The sequence below is a fragment of the Neoarius graeffei genome, chromosome 2 (genome assembly GCF_027579695.1).
Source record: "Neoarius graeffei isolate fNeoGra1 chromosome 2, fNeoGra1.pri, whole genome shotgun sequence".
In the NCBI taxonomy this organism is placed as follows: Eukaryota; Metazoa; Chordata; class Actinopteri; order Siluriformes; family Ariidae; genus Neoarius; species Neoarius graeffei.
This window is the reverse complement of record NC_083570.1, coordinates 20,726,035-20,744,002: the sequence shown is the minus strand read 5'-3', so window position 1 is coordinate 20,744,002 and position 17,968 is coordinate 20,726,035. Positions and strand designations below refer to the sequence as shown.

General features: G+C 44.2%; 1 protein-coding gene across 1 annotated transcript in view; it reads right to left on the bottom strand.

Moving 5' to 3' along the window:
* Positions 1 to 17,968, bottom strand: part of lats1 (large tumor suppressor kinase 1) — a 42,386-nt gene that overhangs the window by 4,787 nt on the left and 19,631 nt on the right. Inside the window, exons 5-7 of the mRNA XM_060913970.1 lie at positions 7,155 to 7,737; positions 2,074 to 2,256; positions 1,788 to 1,894 (exon numbers count right to left, since the gene is read on the bottom strand). Of these exons, the coding sequence (XP_060769953.1) occupies positions 1,788 to 1,894; positions 2,074 to 2,256; positions 7,155 to 7,737 (873 nt within the window). The remainder of the gene's footprint in view (positions 1 to 1,787; positions 1,895 to 2,073; positions 2,257 to 7,154; positions 7,738 to 17,968) is intronic.

The window sequence follows — 17,968 nt, the reverse complement described above, 5'->3', positions numbered from 1 at the left end:
CTGTCATTCCATTTGTAAAAGGGGATATCACTGATAACATAACCTAAAAGTATGTCATTCCACTTAGAAATGATGTCATTCCATTTCATGAGCTGAAAGCATGTCATTCCACCTACATTTCAATCGTTATTCCATTTATAAGAATCTGAATGACAAGGGACCATTTATTGTTCAAATCACTAGCTGTCATTCGTCATTCCATTTCATGCGTCATTCACTTTAGGGAGTCCCTCCATTGTGTCCTATTTCGCCATATCAAATACCCAAAATGTATCATATTATTCATATTTAAGTGAATAATCAATTCAGTCATCATAACTTGGCGTTTTTAACCCAAGCAATCAAAAAGAAGAAATTTATTCAATATTTTCACTCATCTGTGAAGGAGGAGGGGCTTTAATTCTTCATGATGGAGTTTTTTATATGGAAATCAATTTTACAAAAGCATTTGAATTGTAAATCAAAAAAAATTTCCACAGTGGAGGCCAGATAAAAGGCTCGGTCACAACCGGCCGTATGTGCTCCTACGGCCGGTCTACGTGCAAGAAACGCACGGAGGGCGCGCGTGTGACGTGCTGATTTTCGAGCCGTAGACTGGCCGCAGAGGTTCTTTGTCATGTCAAACAAACTCTACGGGCGCTTACGTTTTTTTCAGGTTGCAAGACAAACTTGCGGCCAACGCGCGTCTTTCTCCACGTAAAAAAAAAAAAAAAAAAAAAAAACGCAGCGATTTGGGAAACGCCAAAAAAAAAAAAAAAAAAAAAAATCGTACGTCCGGTTGTGACCTAGGCTAAAGCGAGATGCTATCTTTATTCTTATTAAACATGACAAAAGAAACATTGAGTGTTTGGTAAATGCAAAAAAAAAAAAATAAAAAAAAATAATATATATATATATATATATATATATATATATATAGTAAAATTAGAAAATTTATTTTTTGACCATAACGTCCCAAATGAGAGACCAGTTTCTGAGACGGACCCGTTTATTAATGTGGGAAATACGCTCAGTATAATATGGATTTATCAAAAAAAAAAAAAAACCACCACACGCGCATGTATTTATTATTTTGAAACCCCACCAGCTGACTGATCTGGCACGTTTTAATTATGCGACAGTAATGACGTAAACACCAGCGCGACGGACTAGTGTCCGAAAGCGGTTTTTCATTTTACCAATATAGTAATTCCCTATATAGGGAGGAGTAGTGAACGAGTGAGTGATTTAGGACACGGTAAGATTCCTGTTCTTGGCTGCAGGAGTGGAACCCAATGCGTTGCCGAGATGCTTTGCTGCTCACCGCGGTTGTAAAGAGTTACTACATCCTTCCTGGCCATTTTCCTCGGACCTCTCTTATCAATAAGGCATTTGTTTCCACCCGCAGAACTGTCGCTCGCTCACTCGGCGTTTTTAGTTTTCCGCACCATCCTGTGTAGCGTTGTGTGTGAAAACCCCAGGAGATCAGCAGTTCCTGATCTGAAATACTCAAACCTGACAGTGACAGTCAGTCACGCTTTGAGATCATGGTTTTTCCCGTTCTGATGTTTGAAGTGAACATTCACTTTCCTGCATGACTCTATGCATCGTGCTGATGTGAAGGGATCGGCTGATGGGTGTTCGTAATAAAGTGACCAGTGACTGTATAATCTCTCCCAGGTTGGAGCACTACAGAACGTGGAAAAAGCTTAAAAGGGCAGGCTTTGCGTCAAAGAAATCATTTCAAATCGGAGGTGTGTTACTCGAGCTCGCTGGTGTCCTTTACTGCTAGTTTATTTTCAGCTCACCTTCATCTGAGTCTCCAGAGGCGTCGTAGCCAAGAAAGGAGGCTGGCCGACCAACATCTCGTAGAGGATGACGCCCACGCTCCACCAGTCGCACAGCTGCGTGTAGCCTGCCATAAGACGCGTAATGAGGACACGCACGATTGAAATTCAACATCGGGGTGTTACGATTCAAGTTGTACAACAAAGCAAAGTGCATCAACGTTGACCTAAGCACAGAGAACTGATAGAAACTAAGTGTTTTAAATACCGTGTGCGGTGTTTATGCCGAGACAGACAGTGCAAGTACCTGTGCGCAGGAGCACCTCGGGGGCGATGTAGTTTGGCGTGCCAACTAACGAGTGCGCCAAGCAGCGCTGGTGTTGTCGCGCTGCCCGCCTCTCCAGTGGTTTGAGCCGATCGCCACAGCGGCAGTTCGACGGGTCCTCCCACTCCTTACTGAAATCCATACTGTCCTGCCTCACGTGATCACCTGAGAGACAGAGACAGGATTATAACCATAGACATATAAACAGACGCCGCCTTCTGCGTAGAATCATACGTCATCCTCGCCGCCATATTGGATGTGGCAAAGTGGAGATTCTTCAACCGTCTCTGGTATAGCGTCTAGACAGTAGCCGAGAATAAAGATGCCTCATTCATGTGCTGCGTTTAACTGTACCAACAGGTTTACTGTCCGAACGAGATCACATGGGATTACCTTTCACAGGTGAGACTGGAAAAATACTTTTCATTGTATTTGGTCATTATAACGTAATTTTACGAACAGATTTTTCTGACTTTGTGGCTAATATGAAGTCTCGCGCATAATAGCAGATCCATGCCAATTCTACGCCCTTGGCCCAGCCTCCACTCTTTTCTATGGGTATAATTTATTTCATAGCCCACCCAACCAATTTCACCACCAGCTGTCAGATGGTGATGGCACACTCAAAAATCAGGGATGAGAATGAAAAATATTTTAAAAGTCTGAAAAAACCAGGGCGGGGCCCATGGCCCAAGGGGGCGGGGCCCAGGGGCTAATGATTTTTGCCTATTTATTTATTTATTTTACCCCAAAACCATTAATTTTACCAGCAAAAAGTTGCAATGTATTTGGAAATAAATTCCCCTTCTTGGTGGACTACCAGGTGAAAATGATTAATATGGTACAAGAGACTTGTTTTTAATCAATTCACATTTGATGATTTCAAAAAAATCAATGTACCTTTTAATATAAACGAGCTCTACAGTATTATATTTCTGCATTTTTGCTATTCATGTCTTTGAATACTCTAATCCTTTACAATGAAGTGCAAACCAGAAAAAAGTTCTGTCATATAATTCTCTTAAGCTTTCTTCTGATGTTATCATGGTAGCAGGAGGTCTTGCATATTAAGCAGGCAACAATCAACATCACTTATCACTTCCCTTTCAACTGTTGTGTGTACTAACTAGGTTTTATCTGGACAGGATGTTGTGTAATGTAATGCAGATACCATACGGTCAATTTGAAGATCGAGATGGTGATTTTGAGTTAAAGAACAGGCATGTACAATGGGCATTACAAATTGGAAATTTTTTTTTTAAATCAAAAACTATAAGTTCATCTCGGCCTAAAAAAATGTGGGCAGACGCTCCCGCGCAGCACATCCCAGCAATTCCCCCCCATGAAATGAGCAATAAGTAGGAGAGTTATACATGCTATCATACCTAAAATTTTATCAGAAATATAGATATGGTACTATGATTCTCTCCAACATGCTACATTAGACAAGCTAACCTCATTTATAAAAAGATACACACATCTATGACGTGTATTTGATATATATGATGTATATTCATACATTGTTACTTTACGGAAATCTTCAATAAGTTTGGTCTTTTCATGACAGCCTGTTGTAGACCTAAATATAATGCACATGAAATGACACTCCTCACCTCAACATGTCCTTTACAATCATTTAAGTCACCATGGGCAATGCTGAAACCACTGCTGCAAACAGTACATCACGCGAAACTGTCATTATTTTCTACCCTTATTAGACAGGGAGATTCTTTTGTGTAATCTGAGCTGAAGTGGGTTTTGTACTTTCGTTTTTTGGGGCACGCACTCTCTCTGCGATGCCGGTTGGTTCTCGAGAAAAGGGATAAAAGCCCGCCCACACTGAAAGCTGATTGGCTTATTTTGCTGAATAACCCAATCAGGATGCTCTTTGTCTGGCATGCGCTACATGAACAGGCACACAGGCAGTGTTGCCACATTGGGTGGTTTTAAGTGCATTTTGGCAGGTTTTGAACATATTTTGGGATGGAAAACGTCAGCAATATCTGGCAACACTGCACACAGTCTCCCTCGCGCGCGCACATTCTAAGATGTGTGATGCAGACCTTAACATTGCGCGCGCACGCTCTTGCTCGCTTCTATCAATATGCAGGAGACTCCCGGAAGTTCTGGGAGACTTGGGATGTCTGCGTTATAAGGTGACCACAGATTGTTAATCATACCCCCCCCCAAAAAAAAAAAAAAAAAAAAATTTCTCAACGGATTTACATCAATCTCAAAAACGATCATTTTGGTCTGAAAAAGTCGGAAATCCGCCGATCGGCGGAAAATTCTCATCCCTGAAAAATAGAAGAGATTGGAAGCATGTCAGACTGTGAAGCAATCACATGGAGCAATCCCATTGTAATATGGTTTAATTGAATTTTTTTCCATATAGACCCCTTCGCAGTAAACGTCATTCATACGCAAGAGGAAATTGCGCGCGCAGCCTGGACTCAAAAAAGACTCAGCGACGGTCAGACTGACTTTTGGCGACGGTAGAGACGAGAAGAAATATTTGGAAGAAATGCCTAGTTGTTGTGTTGTCGGGTGTCAGAATCGTAGCAGTGATGGGGTTAAAATGTTCAGAATTCCAGCAGGATCTCACCCATTCCAAAAAAATTGCCGATGTCTATGGCTACAAGCCATCAAACGTGTAGACTGGGATGAAAGCACCATCAAAAATGCGCGGGTTTGCAGCGCCCACTTCATCACAGGTAAGATCAGGCTATTTATTAAATCTTTCTTTTTTATTCTTTCTAGTCTTCGTTTACTGATGTAGCAAAATACTTTGGTAACGTTTGTCTGATTAGCTGGGTCATAGTTACACAATGTAATGAATATTGTTAGCATGTTAACTTCGCTTTGCATGCAATTTTGTTTGTAGGAGAGGTCTCGCTTGACTCAAGCAGTCCAGATTTTGTGCCATCATTATTTGTGTATGCCGAAAATCACAATTTTAAAGCAAGGATGGAAAGGTAAAATTGTGCCCTCACTCTAAATGCCAACTTACGTTGACTGCTCTAACCTAGCTCCCGCCCCGTTCAGTTTCATTTCTGCTCTCTGCCTCTCGCTTTTTACGCAGCTCTGATTTCTCTTAGCTGCACTCTTTACCTTTCATGCCATTACCTCCTGCAAATTGCTGTTTAGTGTTGGGATTTGCTGTTGGAGCTAAAGCCACATTGCCATCACATCACTGGCATAATTTGATTAAAACAAAATGAATATGAATGTCCCATTGTTATTCAAGTTGTAGTCTCGCTGTAACCAGAATGTTGATGGCAGGCTACTTTTGTAAATAGTTTTTTTTTTTTTTGAGTTTGACATTTTTTGTAAATAGTATGACTGCCTTCAGGTATCAGAGGAAAACTTACTAACATCGTCCGTCCACTCTTTAATTAAATACAGATCCGGTAGGCGAGGTCACTTGTTAGAGTTAACTTATTTATGTAGCATTCTCGATCTTGTAACGACAATTGTTTTGCATAATCTGACAGCTCATAATGCCGGTCTATGGGCAGCGCCATTGTTTCTGGGTCCAGGCTGCGCGCGCATCCTAGCAACGGTCGGTTTGTCTACAAACATGCGAAGGGGTCTATAGCACTGTATATTGCAAAAATTGTTTTTGGAGACATTTTATAGCCTATCTGCACAGCATTTAATGAAAGTGATGCGGAGACGGCACGGCACGGCTTCAGCAGCGCAAGCACAGCACATTATTCTACACGATCCCCGCTGAGCTCCAAAACATGCCTTGATGTGTAGATATCGTTAGTAGCCTACGATAGTAGCAGCGGAATAAAAAAAAAAAAAAGTTTTCGATAGCTTGATTCCGGTATAGAGGTTTTTCACCTGACGTCACAGGGTCACGTGACGCCCCGGTGTCCGCCATTTTGAAGGTCAAGCTAGCTAATGTCAACAACATACGCTAGCTCCCAGCTTGCCCGAGCGCGCTAGCTCAGTAAACTAGTAAATACAGTAAAGGAAAAACTTGAGACTGAAAGGTTTTAAGTCATCCAAATGACTGAACGTAAACATTGCTACAGTAACATACTAGCTGTGTTGTTGACATTAGCTAGTGCTAACAACTAGCTGCTAGTACACTGCTACAACACAGACACCGACCCTAATAATACAGTTCTTGGTCATTGCCTGGTAACAGCAAATTTATAACGGGCCATGTCTCAACAGACTAAGAAGTTATTTCAATGACATTTAATAACATTTTGTTTATCCTGAGGACCGAAAGTAAATGAAAATGTGAGCAAACCTTAGCTGTAATAAGATGGCGACCACCGGCTCCAGGGACGATCTGCTGATGCGGGCATGTTACCCAGCCTGACAAAATATTTGTAGGCATCCAAACTCTTATACGCTTTCAGATCAATACCTGTGTATGGCGATGGGTTTTTAACGACATAGGTATACAGATATACAGGTATACAGATCTAGCGGGAGTCGCCATTGACCGCCAAATTGACCGCCAAAATGGTGCCATCTACTTGTCGACATGGCAACGGTCACGTGGGTCGAAAACCTCTATAGGCCTGCTGCATGTTGAGGAACTTTAGGTCACACCTCCCACGGAATATTGACGGGTATTTCGCACACTATTTATAACCATCACATTAAAAGTTATATGTGTTGTTTTGATGCCTGTTTGTTTCCCAAATATATACGTGTGTGTCTTAATGGGTGAATAAAAGGCATCGAGTTAAATATTATTGTAAAAAGGGGCTTTATGAAGTTCAGTCCATTTACTTGCATTGGTTTACGGGGAAGATTTGCCACATCCAATATGGCGGACCCTCTGACGTATCCCAGCAACGGGCCACCAGCTCAATGCGGCGTCTATGTTTACATGTCTATGATTATAACCCCTAAGGATCTGGCTCAACTCTAAACCAAACCCCACTCTTACTTTGACAGAATCAGATTTAAATAAAAATACCCATCTACAAAAGGGTTTGTGGGCCGAGCATCATATTTCAGTCCGTCAAACTGAACACATGACTGTCCCTATTCAAGTGACCAGCAAACGCACTTGTTGGGTCCCATCATCTTACCGCTCTGGTAGTACTTGGAGTCGTGGGTCCAGCGAAAACCGGTGCACAAGCCAAAATCTGTGAGCTTGATATGGCCGTCTTGGTCGATCAGGATGTTGTCTGGCTTGATGTCCCGGTGGATGAAGCCCATCTTGTGCACGCTCTCGACGGCGCACACCAGCTCGGCGATGTAGAAGCGCGTCAGCTCCTCGCTGAACACGCCCAGGCGAATCAGCAGGCTCATCATATCGCCGCCAGGGATGTAGTCCATGACGAAGTACAGGTTGTCCTTGTCCTGGAAGGAGTAATAAAGCCGCACCACCCACTCGTTGTCCGCCTCGGCCAAGATGTCCCGCTCGGCCTTGACGTGCGCCACCTGGTTCCTGAGGAGCACGTCCTTTTTGCGCAGCGTCTTCATGGCGTAGAGCGCGCCCGTGTCCACCTTGCGTGCCAGGCACACCTCGCCGAATGCTCCCACGCCCAGCGTCTTGATCTTTTCAAACATGGATTTGTCCATTTTGGCACGCTTCAGTCTGATGTAGTTGGATTCTTTCTGGGAAAGCATCATGCGCATCTGCTCTTGGGCATCCTCGGACAAACCGACCTGCAGGTTTGAGACAAGCAAAGCACTGGATTATACACCATGCTGAAATCATTAAAACATCCATCCATCAGACAATGAATCCTCTACAAACACACAACACATCAAATATTACAGTTAGCTGGAGTGAGTGTGTGTTGATTCGTCCTTGCTAACAGCCTCGTATCACTCTTTCAGACCGATGAAAAACCTGGAGCGACTTCATGGAACGACTCAGGTTCTCATTTCCAGTTGAGAAGTTTTTAAACATTGTAACAGAACCAATTCTGAGAAGTTTTTTTTTCCAAGCATTCTTATGTACGTTATTCTATTCCATAGCTGCCAACATTCCGAAATTGTAAATAGTAATACAAGGTCGGGTACTGAGTCTTGGTGGGGGGTCGGGGGGGGAAAAGCCCCCCCCGCCGCCGCCAAAGCTTTCTAGCAAAACTACCCTGAAAAATCACACTAAAACAAAATAGTTTGACAAAATTTATTCTACAAACTAAACTATCATCTTACATTAATTTGCAAAGTTCTTTTCAACAATGTATGAAAATAGTCAGTGAATCAGGCAAAAACTTCAAACAATGCAACTGGCACATATAACTTTTGACAAAGTACACATTAGAGCAGGGGTCACCAAACTCCGGCCTGCCACCCCCCTTTGACCGGCCCCCCAGCCCCCCACCACTTGAACCAGCCCTATGAGGCAATCCCCAAAAGTGGTCATGGCCTATTTTTTTTTTTAAATTGCTTTTTGACAAATAATAACATCTGCATCTTGTATTTTGTTGATTTTATCAATTAAAATTGATATTTAGTTATAAAATGAACTATTCATATTTTCCGAATTTTCGTCATATGCTCACGATCAAGCAGTGACGGGCAGCGCACGCGCAGAGAACTGTCAGTGTTCAGGACAGCAAAATGGCTAGCGGTCAGCGAAAACCTGACAGAGAGTGCAGAGTTTTTAAACAACAGTGGACCACCGATTATTTTTTCGTTCAGTGTAAGGACCGTGCAGTTTGTCTTGTATGTAAAGAAAGTGTGTCGGTTTTCAAAGAATATAATCTGCGTCGTCACTACGAAACCCGCTACAAAGAGTATGCTAGTTTGCGAGGGAAAACAAGAGAAGACAGGATTCGGAGGATGAAATGCGGACTGGCTGCACAACAGAATATATTCCTTCGCCAAACCCAGATCAACCAGGCTGCTGTCTGAGCTCGCTATAAGGTAGCTCACCTACTAGCTACCCATGGAAAGCCGTTTACTGATGGGGACTTTGTTAAAGTATGCATGCTTGCTGTGGCCGAGGAGGCGTGTCCCGACAAGAAGGATGCGCTCAACGCGGTGAGTCTCTCCGCACCTACTATGACCAGGCGAACCGAAGATTTGGGGGACGACATGTATGACCAGCTGAATGAGAAAGCGTCAGAATTCGAGTTTTTTGCTTTGGCCATGGATGAGAGCAATGACGTGCAGGACACAGCACAACTGCTGTGATCTATTGATCTATTGCTCATATGATTATAATTTCACTGTTTTTGTTAATGTATTTATTTTATAGGCCTATTTATTTGACCTTTATTAAGTGCTGCACACAATTATTATTAATATCAACAGGCCTACCTACAATTTATAATTTTCCACTCACCTTTGCCAGTGTCAATCACCTCAACTAGGCAGATGTTTCTTACCTTGACAGCTTTGATGTTATTTTTATTAGAAAATAAATAAATGGACTATCAGTGGTATTTCAAATTAAAACCAAGTGTGAAGACTCGATTACTACTTTTGCAAACCACTAGTAAAGATAAACAAATATGTGCCAGGAATCAAGTGTTGATATAGTAGTGGGGATATAGTAGTGTGGATATAGTAGTGGGGATATAGTAGTGGGGATATAGTAGTGGTGTTGATATAGTAGTGGGGATATAGTAGTGGGGGATATAGTGGTGTTGATATAGTAGTGGGGATACAGTAGTGGGGGATATAGTGGTGTTGATATAGTAGTGGGGATACAGTAGTGGGGATATAGTAGTGGGGATACAGTAGTGGGGGATATAGTGGTGTTGATATAGTAGTGGGGATATAGTAGTGGGGGATATAGTGGTGTTGATATAGTAGTGGGGATATAGTAGTGGGGATACAGTAGTGGGGATACAGTAGTGGGGGATATAGTAGTGGGGGATATAGTGGTGTTGATATAGTAGTGGGGATATAGTAGTGGGGGATATAGTGGTGTTGATATAGTAGTGGGGATATAGTAGTGGGGGATATAGTGGTGTTGATATAGTAGTGGGGATATAGTAGTGGGGGATATAGTGGTGTTGATATAGTAGTGGGGATATAGTAGTGGGGGATATAGTGGTGTTGATATAGTAGTGTGGATATAGTAGTGGGGATACAGTAGTGGGGATATAGTAGTGGGGATATAGTAGTGGGGGATATAGTGGTGTTGATATAGTAGTGGGGGATATAGTGGTGTTGATATAGTAGTGTGGATATAGTAGTGGGGATATAGTAGTGTTGATATAGTAGTGGGGGATATAGTAGTGGGGGATATAGTAGTGGGGGATATAGTGGTGTTGATATAGTAGTGGGGGATATAGTGGTGTTGATATAGTAGTGGGGGATATAGTGGTGGGGGATATAGTGGTGGGGGATATAGTGGTGGGGGATATAGTAGTGGGGGATATAGTGGTGTTGATATAGTAGTGGGGGATATAGTGGTGTTGATATAGTAGTGTGGATATAGTAGTGGGGATATAGTAGTGTTGATATAGTAGTGGGGGATATAGTAGTGGGGGATATAGTGGTGTTGATATAGTAGTGGGGGATATAGTAGTGGGGGATATAGTGGTGGGGGATATAGTGGTGGGGGATATAGTAGTGGGGGATATAGTGGTGTGGATATAGTAGTGGGGGATATAGTGGTGTTGATATAGTAGTGTGGATATAGTAGTGTTGATATAGTAGTGGGGGATATAGTAGTGGGGGATATAGTGGTGTTGATATAGTAGTGGGGGATATAGTAGTGGGGGATATAGTGGTGTTGATATAGTAGTGGGGGATATAGTGGTGTTGATATAGTAGTGGGGGATATAGTGGTGGGGGATATAGTGGTGGGGGATATAGTGGTGGGGGATATAGTGGTGGGGGATATAGTGGTGGGGGATATAGTAGTGGGGGATATAGTAGTGGGGGATATAGTAGTGGGGGATATAGTAGTGGGGGATATAGTGGTGTTGATATAGTAGTGGGGGATATAGTAGTGGGGGATATAGTAGTGGGGGATATAGTAGTGGGGGATATAGTAGTGGGGGATATAGTGGTGGGGGATATAGTGGTGGGGGATATAGTAGTGGGGGATATAGTGGTGGGGGATATAGTAGTGGGGGATATAGTGGTGGGGGATATAGTGGTGGGGGATATAGTGGTGGGGGATATAGTGGTGGGGGATATAGTGGTGGGGGATATAGTGGTGGGGGATATAGTGGTGGGGGATATAGTAGTGGGGGATATAGTAGTGGGGGATATAGTAGTGGGGGATATAGTGGTGTTGATATAGTAGTGTGGATATAGTAGTGTTGATATAGTAGTGGGGGATATAGTAGTGGGGGATATAGTAGTGGGGGATATAGTGGTGTTGATATAGTAGTGGGGGATATAGTGGTGGGGGATATAGTGGTGGGGGATATAGTAGTGGGGGATATAGTGGTGTGGATATAGTAGTGGGGGATATAGTGGTGTTGATATAGTAGTGTGGATATAGTAGTGGGGATATAGTAGTGTTGATATAGTAGTGGGGGATATAGTAGTGGGGGATATAGTGGTGTTGATATAGTAGTGGGGGATATAGTAGTGGGGGATATAGTGGTGTTGATATAGTAGTGGGGGATATAGTGGTGTTGATATAGTAGTGGGGGATATAGTGGTGGGGGATATAGTGGTGGGGGATATAGTGGTGGGGGATATAGTGGTGGGGGATATAGTGGTGGGGGATATAGTAGTGGGGGATATAGTAGTGGGGGATATAGTAGTGGGGGATATAGTGGTGTTGATATAGTAGTGGGGGATATAGTAGTGGGGGATATAGTAGTGGGGGATATAGTAGTGGGGGATATAGTGGTGGGGGATATAGTAGTGTGGATATAGTGGTGGGGGATATAGTAGTGGGGGATATAGTGGTGGGGGATATAGTGGTGGGGGATATAGTGGTGGGGGATATAGTAGTGGGGGATATAGTGGTGGGGGATATAGTAGTGGGGGATATAGTGGTGGGGGATATAGTGGTGGGGGATATAGTGGTGGGGGATATAGTGGTGGGGGATATAGTAGTGGGGGATATAGTGGTGGGGGATATAGTAGTGGGGGATATAGTAGTGGGGGATATAGTGGTGTTGATATAGTAGTGTGGATATAGTAGTGTTGATATAGTAGTGGGGATATAGTAGTGGGGGATATAGTAGTGGGGGATATAGTAGTGGGGGATATAGTGGTGTTGATATAGTGGTGGGGGATATAGTGGTGGGGGATATAGTGGTGGGGGATATAGTGGTGGGGGATATAGTAGTGGGGGATATAGTGGTGTTGATATAGTAGTGGGGGATATAGTGGTGTTGATATAGTAGTGGGGGATATAGTGGTGTTGATATAGTGGTGGGGGATATAGTGGTGGGGGATATAGTGGTGGGGGATATAGTGGTGGGGGATATAGTGGTGGGGATATAGTGGTGGGGGATATAGTAGTGGGGGATATAGTGGTGGGGGATATAGTGGTGGGGGATATAGTGGTGGGGGATATAGTGGTGGGGGATATAGTGGTGGGGGATATAGTGGTGGGGGATATAGTGGTGGGGGATATAGTGGTGGGGGATATAGTAGTGGGGGATATAGTAGTGGGGGATATAGTAGTGTTGATATAGTAGTGGGGGATATAGTAGTGGGGGATATAGTGGTGTTGATATAGTAGTGGGGGATATAGTGGTGGGAGATATAGTGGTGGGGGATATAGTAGTGGGGGATATAGTCGTGTTGATATAGTAGTGGGGGATATAGTAGTGGGGGATATAGTGGTGTTGATATAGTAGTGGGGGATATAGTGGTGGGGGATATAGTAGTGGGGGATATAGTAGTGGGGGATATAGTGGTGTGGATATAGTAGTGTGGATATAGTGGTGGGGGATATAGTAGTGGGGGATATAGTAGTGGGGGATATAGTAGTGGGGGATATAGTAGTGGGGGATATAGTAGTGTTGATATAGTAGTGGGGGATATAGTAGTGGGGATATAGTGGTGGGGGATATAGTGGTGGGGGATATAGTGGTGGGGGATATAGTGGTGGGGGATATAGTGGTGGGGGATATAGTGGTGTTGATATAGTGGTGGGGGATATAGTGGTGGGGGATATAGTGGTGGGGGATATAGTGGTGGGGGATATAGTGGTGGGGGATATAGTGGTGGGGGATATAGTGGTGGGGGATATAGTGGTGGGGGATATAGTAGTGGGGGATATAGTAGTGTTGATATAGTAGTGGGGGATATAGTAGTGGGGGATATAGTGGTGTTGATATAGTAGTGGGGGATATAGTGGTGGGGGATATAGTAGTGGGGATATAGTAGTGGGGGATATAGTGGTGTTGATATAGTGGTGGGGGATATAGTAGTGGGGGATATAGTGGTGGGGGATATAGTGGTGGGGGATATAGTGGTGGGGGATATAGTGGTGGGGGATATAGTGGTGGGGGATATAGTGGTGGGGGATATAGTAGTGTTGATATAGTAGTGGGGGATATAGTGGTGTTGATATAGTAGTGGGGGATATAGTAGTGGGGGATATAGTGGTGTTGATATAGTAGTGGGGGATATAGTGGTGTTGATATAGTAGTGTGGATATAGTAGTGTTGATATAGTAGTGGGGGATATAGTAGTGGGGGATATAGTGGTGGGGGATATAGTAGTGGGGGATATAGTGGTGTTGATATAGTAGTGGGGGATATAGTAGTGTTGATATAGTAGTGGGGGATATAGTGGTGGGGGATATAGTGGTGGGGGATATAGTGGTGGGGGATATAGTGGTGTTGATATAGTAGTGTGGATATAGTAGTGGGGATATAGTAGTGTTGATATAGTAGTGGGGGATATAGTGGTGGGGGATATAGTGGTGGGGGATATAGTGGTGGGGGATATAGTGGTGGGGGATATAGTAGTGGGGGATATAGTGGTGTTGATATAGTAGTGTGGATATAGTAGTGGGGATATAGTAGTGTTGATATAGTAGTGGGGGATATAGTAGTGGGGGATATAGTGGTGTTGATATAGTAGTGGGGGATATAGTAGTGGGGGATATAGTGGTGTTGATATAGTAGTGGGGGATATAGTGGTGTTGATATAGTAGTGGGGGATATAGTAGTGGGGGATATAGTGGTGGGGGATATAGTAGTGGGGGATATAGTGGTGGGGGATATAGTGGTGGGGGATATAGTAGTGGGGGATATAGTAGTGGGGGATATAGTAGTGGGGGATATAGTGGTGTTGATATAGTAGTGGGGATATAGTAGTGGGGATATAGTGGTGGGGGATATAGTAGTGGGGGATATAGTAGTGGGGGATATAGTGGTGTTGGATATAGTGGTGTTGGATATAGTGGTGTTGGATATAGTAGTGGGGGATATAGTAGTGGGGGATATAGTAGTGGGGATATAGTGGTGGGGGATATAGTGGTGGGGGATATAGTGGTGGGGGATATAGTGGTGGGGGATATAGTGGTGGGGGATATAGTAGTGGGGGATATAGTGGTGGGGGATATAGTAGTGGGGGATATAGTGGTGTTGATATAGTGGTGGGGGATATAGTGGTGTTGATATAGTGGTGGGGGATATAGTGGTGGGGGATATAGTGGTGGGGGATATAGTGGTGGGGGATATAGTGGTGGGGGATATAGTGGTGGGGGATATAGTGGTGGGGGATATAGTGGTGGGGGATATAGTAGTGGGGGATATAGTAGTGGGGATATAGTAGTGGGGGATATAGTAGTGGGGGATATAGTAGTGGGGGATATAGTGGTGGGGGATATAGTGGTGGGGGATATAGTGGTGGGGGATATAGTGGTGGGGGATATAGTGGTGGGGGATATAGTGGTGGGGGATATAGTGGTGGGGGATATAGTGGTGGGGGATATAGTGGTGGGGGATATAGTGGTGGGGGATATAGTGGTGGGGGATATAGTGGTGGGGGATATAGTGGTGGGGGATATAGTGGTGGGGGATATAGTAGTGGGGGATATAGTAGTGGGGGATATAGTAGTGTTGATATAGTAGTGGGGGATATAGTAGTGGGGGATATAGTGGTGTTGATATAGTAGTGGGGGATATAGTGGTGGGAGATATAGTGGTGGGGGATATAGTAGTGGGGGATATAGTAGTGTTGATATAGTAGTGGGGGATATAGTGGTGTTGATATAGTAGTGGGGGATATAGTGGTGGGGGATATAGTGGTGGGGGATATAGTGGTGGGGGATATAGTGGTGGGGGATATAGTGGTGGGGGATATAGTGGTGGGGGATATAGTGGTGGGGGATATAGTGGTGGGGGATATAGTAGTGGGGGATATAGTAGTGTTGATATAGTAGTGGGGGATATAGTAGTGGGGGATATAGTGGTGTTGATATAGTAGTGGGGGATATAGTGGTGGGAGATATAGTGGTGGGGGATATAGTAGTGGGGGATATAGTAGTGTTGATATAGTAGTGGGGGATATAGTGGTGTTGATATAGTAGTGGGGGATATAGTGGTGGGGGATATAGTGGTGGGGGATATAGTGGTGGGGGATATAGTGGTGTGGATATAGTAGTGTGGATATAGTGGTGGGGGATATAGTAGTGGGGGATATAGTAGTGGGGGATATAGTAGTGGGGGATATAGTGGTGGGGGATATAGTGGTGGGGGATATAGTGGTGGGGGATATAGTGGTGGGGGATATAGTGGTGGGGGATATAGTGGTGGGGGATATAGTGGTGGGGGATATAGTGGTGGGGGATATAGTGGTGGGGGATATAGTGGTGGGGGATATAGTGGTGGGGGATATAGTGGTGGGGGATATAGTGGTGGGGGATATAGTGGTGGGGGATATAGTGGTGGGGGATATAGTGGTGGGGGATATAGTGGTGGGGGATATAGTAGTGGGGGATATAGTAGTGTTGATATAGTAGTGGGGGATATAGTGGTGTTGATATAGTAGTGGGGGATATAGTGGTGGGGGATATAGTAGTGGGGATATAGTAGTGGGGGATATAGTGGTGTTGATATAGTAGTGGGGGATATAGTGGTGGGGGATATAGTGGTGGGGGATATAGTGGTGGGGGATATAGTGGTGGGGGATATAGTGGTGGGGGATATAGTAGTGGGGGATATAGTAGTGTTGATATAGTAGTGGGGGATATAGTAGTGGGGGATATAGTGGTGTTGATATAGTAGTGTGGATATAGTAGTGTTGATATAGTAGTGGGGATATAGTAGTGGGGATATAGTAGTGGGGGATATAGTAGTGGGGGATATAGTAGTGGGGGATATAGTGGTGTTGATATAGTAGTGGGGGATATAGTGGTGGGGGATATAGTGGTGGGGGATATAGTGGTGGGGGATATAGTAGTGGGGGATATAGTGGTGTTGATATAGTAGTGTGGATATAGTAGTGGGGATATAGTAGTGTTGATATAGTAGTGGGGGATATAGTAGTGGGGGATATAGTGGTGTTGATATAGTAGTGGGGGATATAGTAGTGGGGGATATAGTAGTGGGGGATATAGTGGTGTTGATATAGTAGTGGGGGATATAGTAGTGGGGGATATAGTGGTGGGGGATATAGTGGTGGGGGATATAGTGGTGGGGGATATAGTGGTGGGGGATATAGTGGTGGGGGATATAGTGGTGGGGGATATAGTGGTGGGGGATATAGTGGTGGGGGATATAGTGGTGGGGGATATAGTGGTGGGGGATATAGTGGTGGGGGATATAGTAGTGGGGGATATAGTAGTGTTGATATAGTAGTGGGGGATATAGTGGTGTTGATATAGTAGTGGGGGATATAGTGGTGGGGGATATAGTAGTGGGGATATAGTAGTGGGGGATATAGTGGTGTTGATATAGTAGTGGGGGATATAGTGGTGGGGGATATAGTGGTGGGGGATATAGTGGTGGGGGATATAGTGGTGGGGGATATAGTGGTGGGGGATATAGTAGTGGGGGATATAGTAGTGTTGATATAGTAGTGGGGGATATAGTAGTGGGGGATATAGTGGTGTTGATATAGTAGTGGGGGATATAGTAGTGGGGGATATAGTGGTGGGGGATATAGTGGTGGGGGATATAGTAGTGGGGATATAGTAGTGGGGGATATAGTGGTGTTGATATAGTAGTGGGGGATATAGTAGTGGGGGATATAGTAGTGGGGGATATAGTGGTGGGGGATATAGTGGTGGGGGATATAGTGGTGGGGGATATAGTAGTGGGGGATATAGTAGTGGGGGATATAGTAGTGTGGATATAGTAGTGTGGATATAGTAGTGTGGATATAGTAGTGGGGGATATAGTGGTGGGGGATATAGTAGTGGGGGATATAGTAGTGGGGGATATAGTAGTGGGGGATATAGTAGTGGGGGATATAGTGGTGTTGATATAGTAGTGGGGATATAGTAGTGTTGATATAGTAGTGGGGGATATAGTAGTGGGGGATATAGTGGTGTTGATATAGTAGTGGGGGATATAGTAGTGGGGGATATAGTGGTGGGGGATATAGTGGTGGGGGATATAGTGGTGGGGGATATAGTAGTGGGGGATATAGTAGTGGGGGATATAGTAGTGGGGGATATAGTAGTGGGGGATATAGTGGTGTTGATATAGTAGTGGGGGATATAGTAGTGGGGGATATAGTGGTGTTGATATAGTAGTGGGGATATAGTAGTGGGGGATATAGTGGTGTTGATATAATAGTGTGGATACAGTAGTGGGGATATAGTAGTGGGGGATATAGTAGTGGGGATATAGTAGTGGGGGATATAGTAGTGGGGGATATAGTGGTGTTGATATAGTAGTGGGGATATAGTAGTGGGGGATATAGTGGTGTTGATATAGTAGTGGGGATATAGTAGTGTGGATACAGTAGTGGGGATACAGTAGTGGGGATATAGTAGTGGGGATATAGTAGTGGGGGATATAGTGGTGTTGATATAGTAGTGGGGATATAGTAGTGG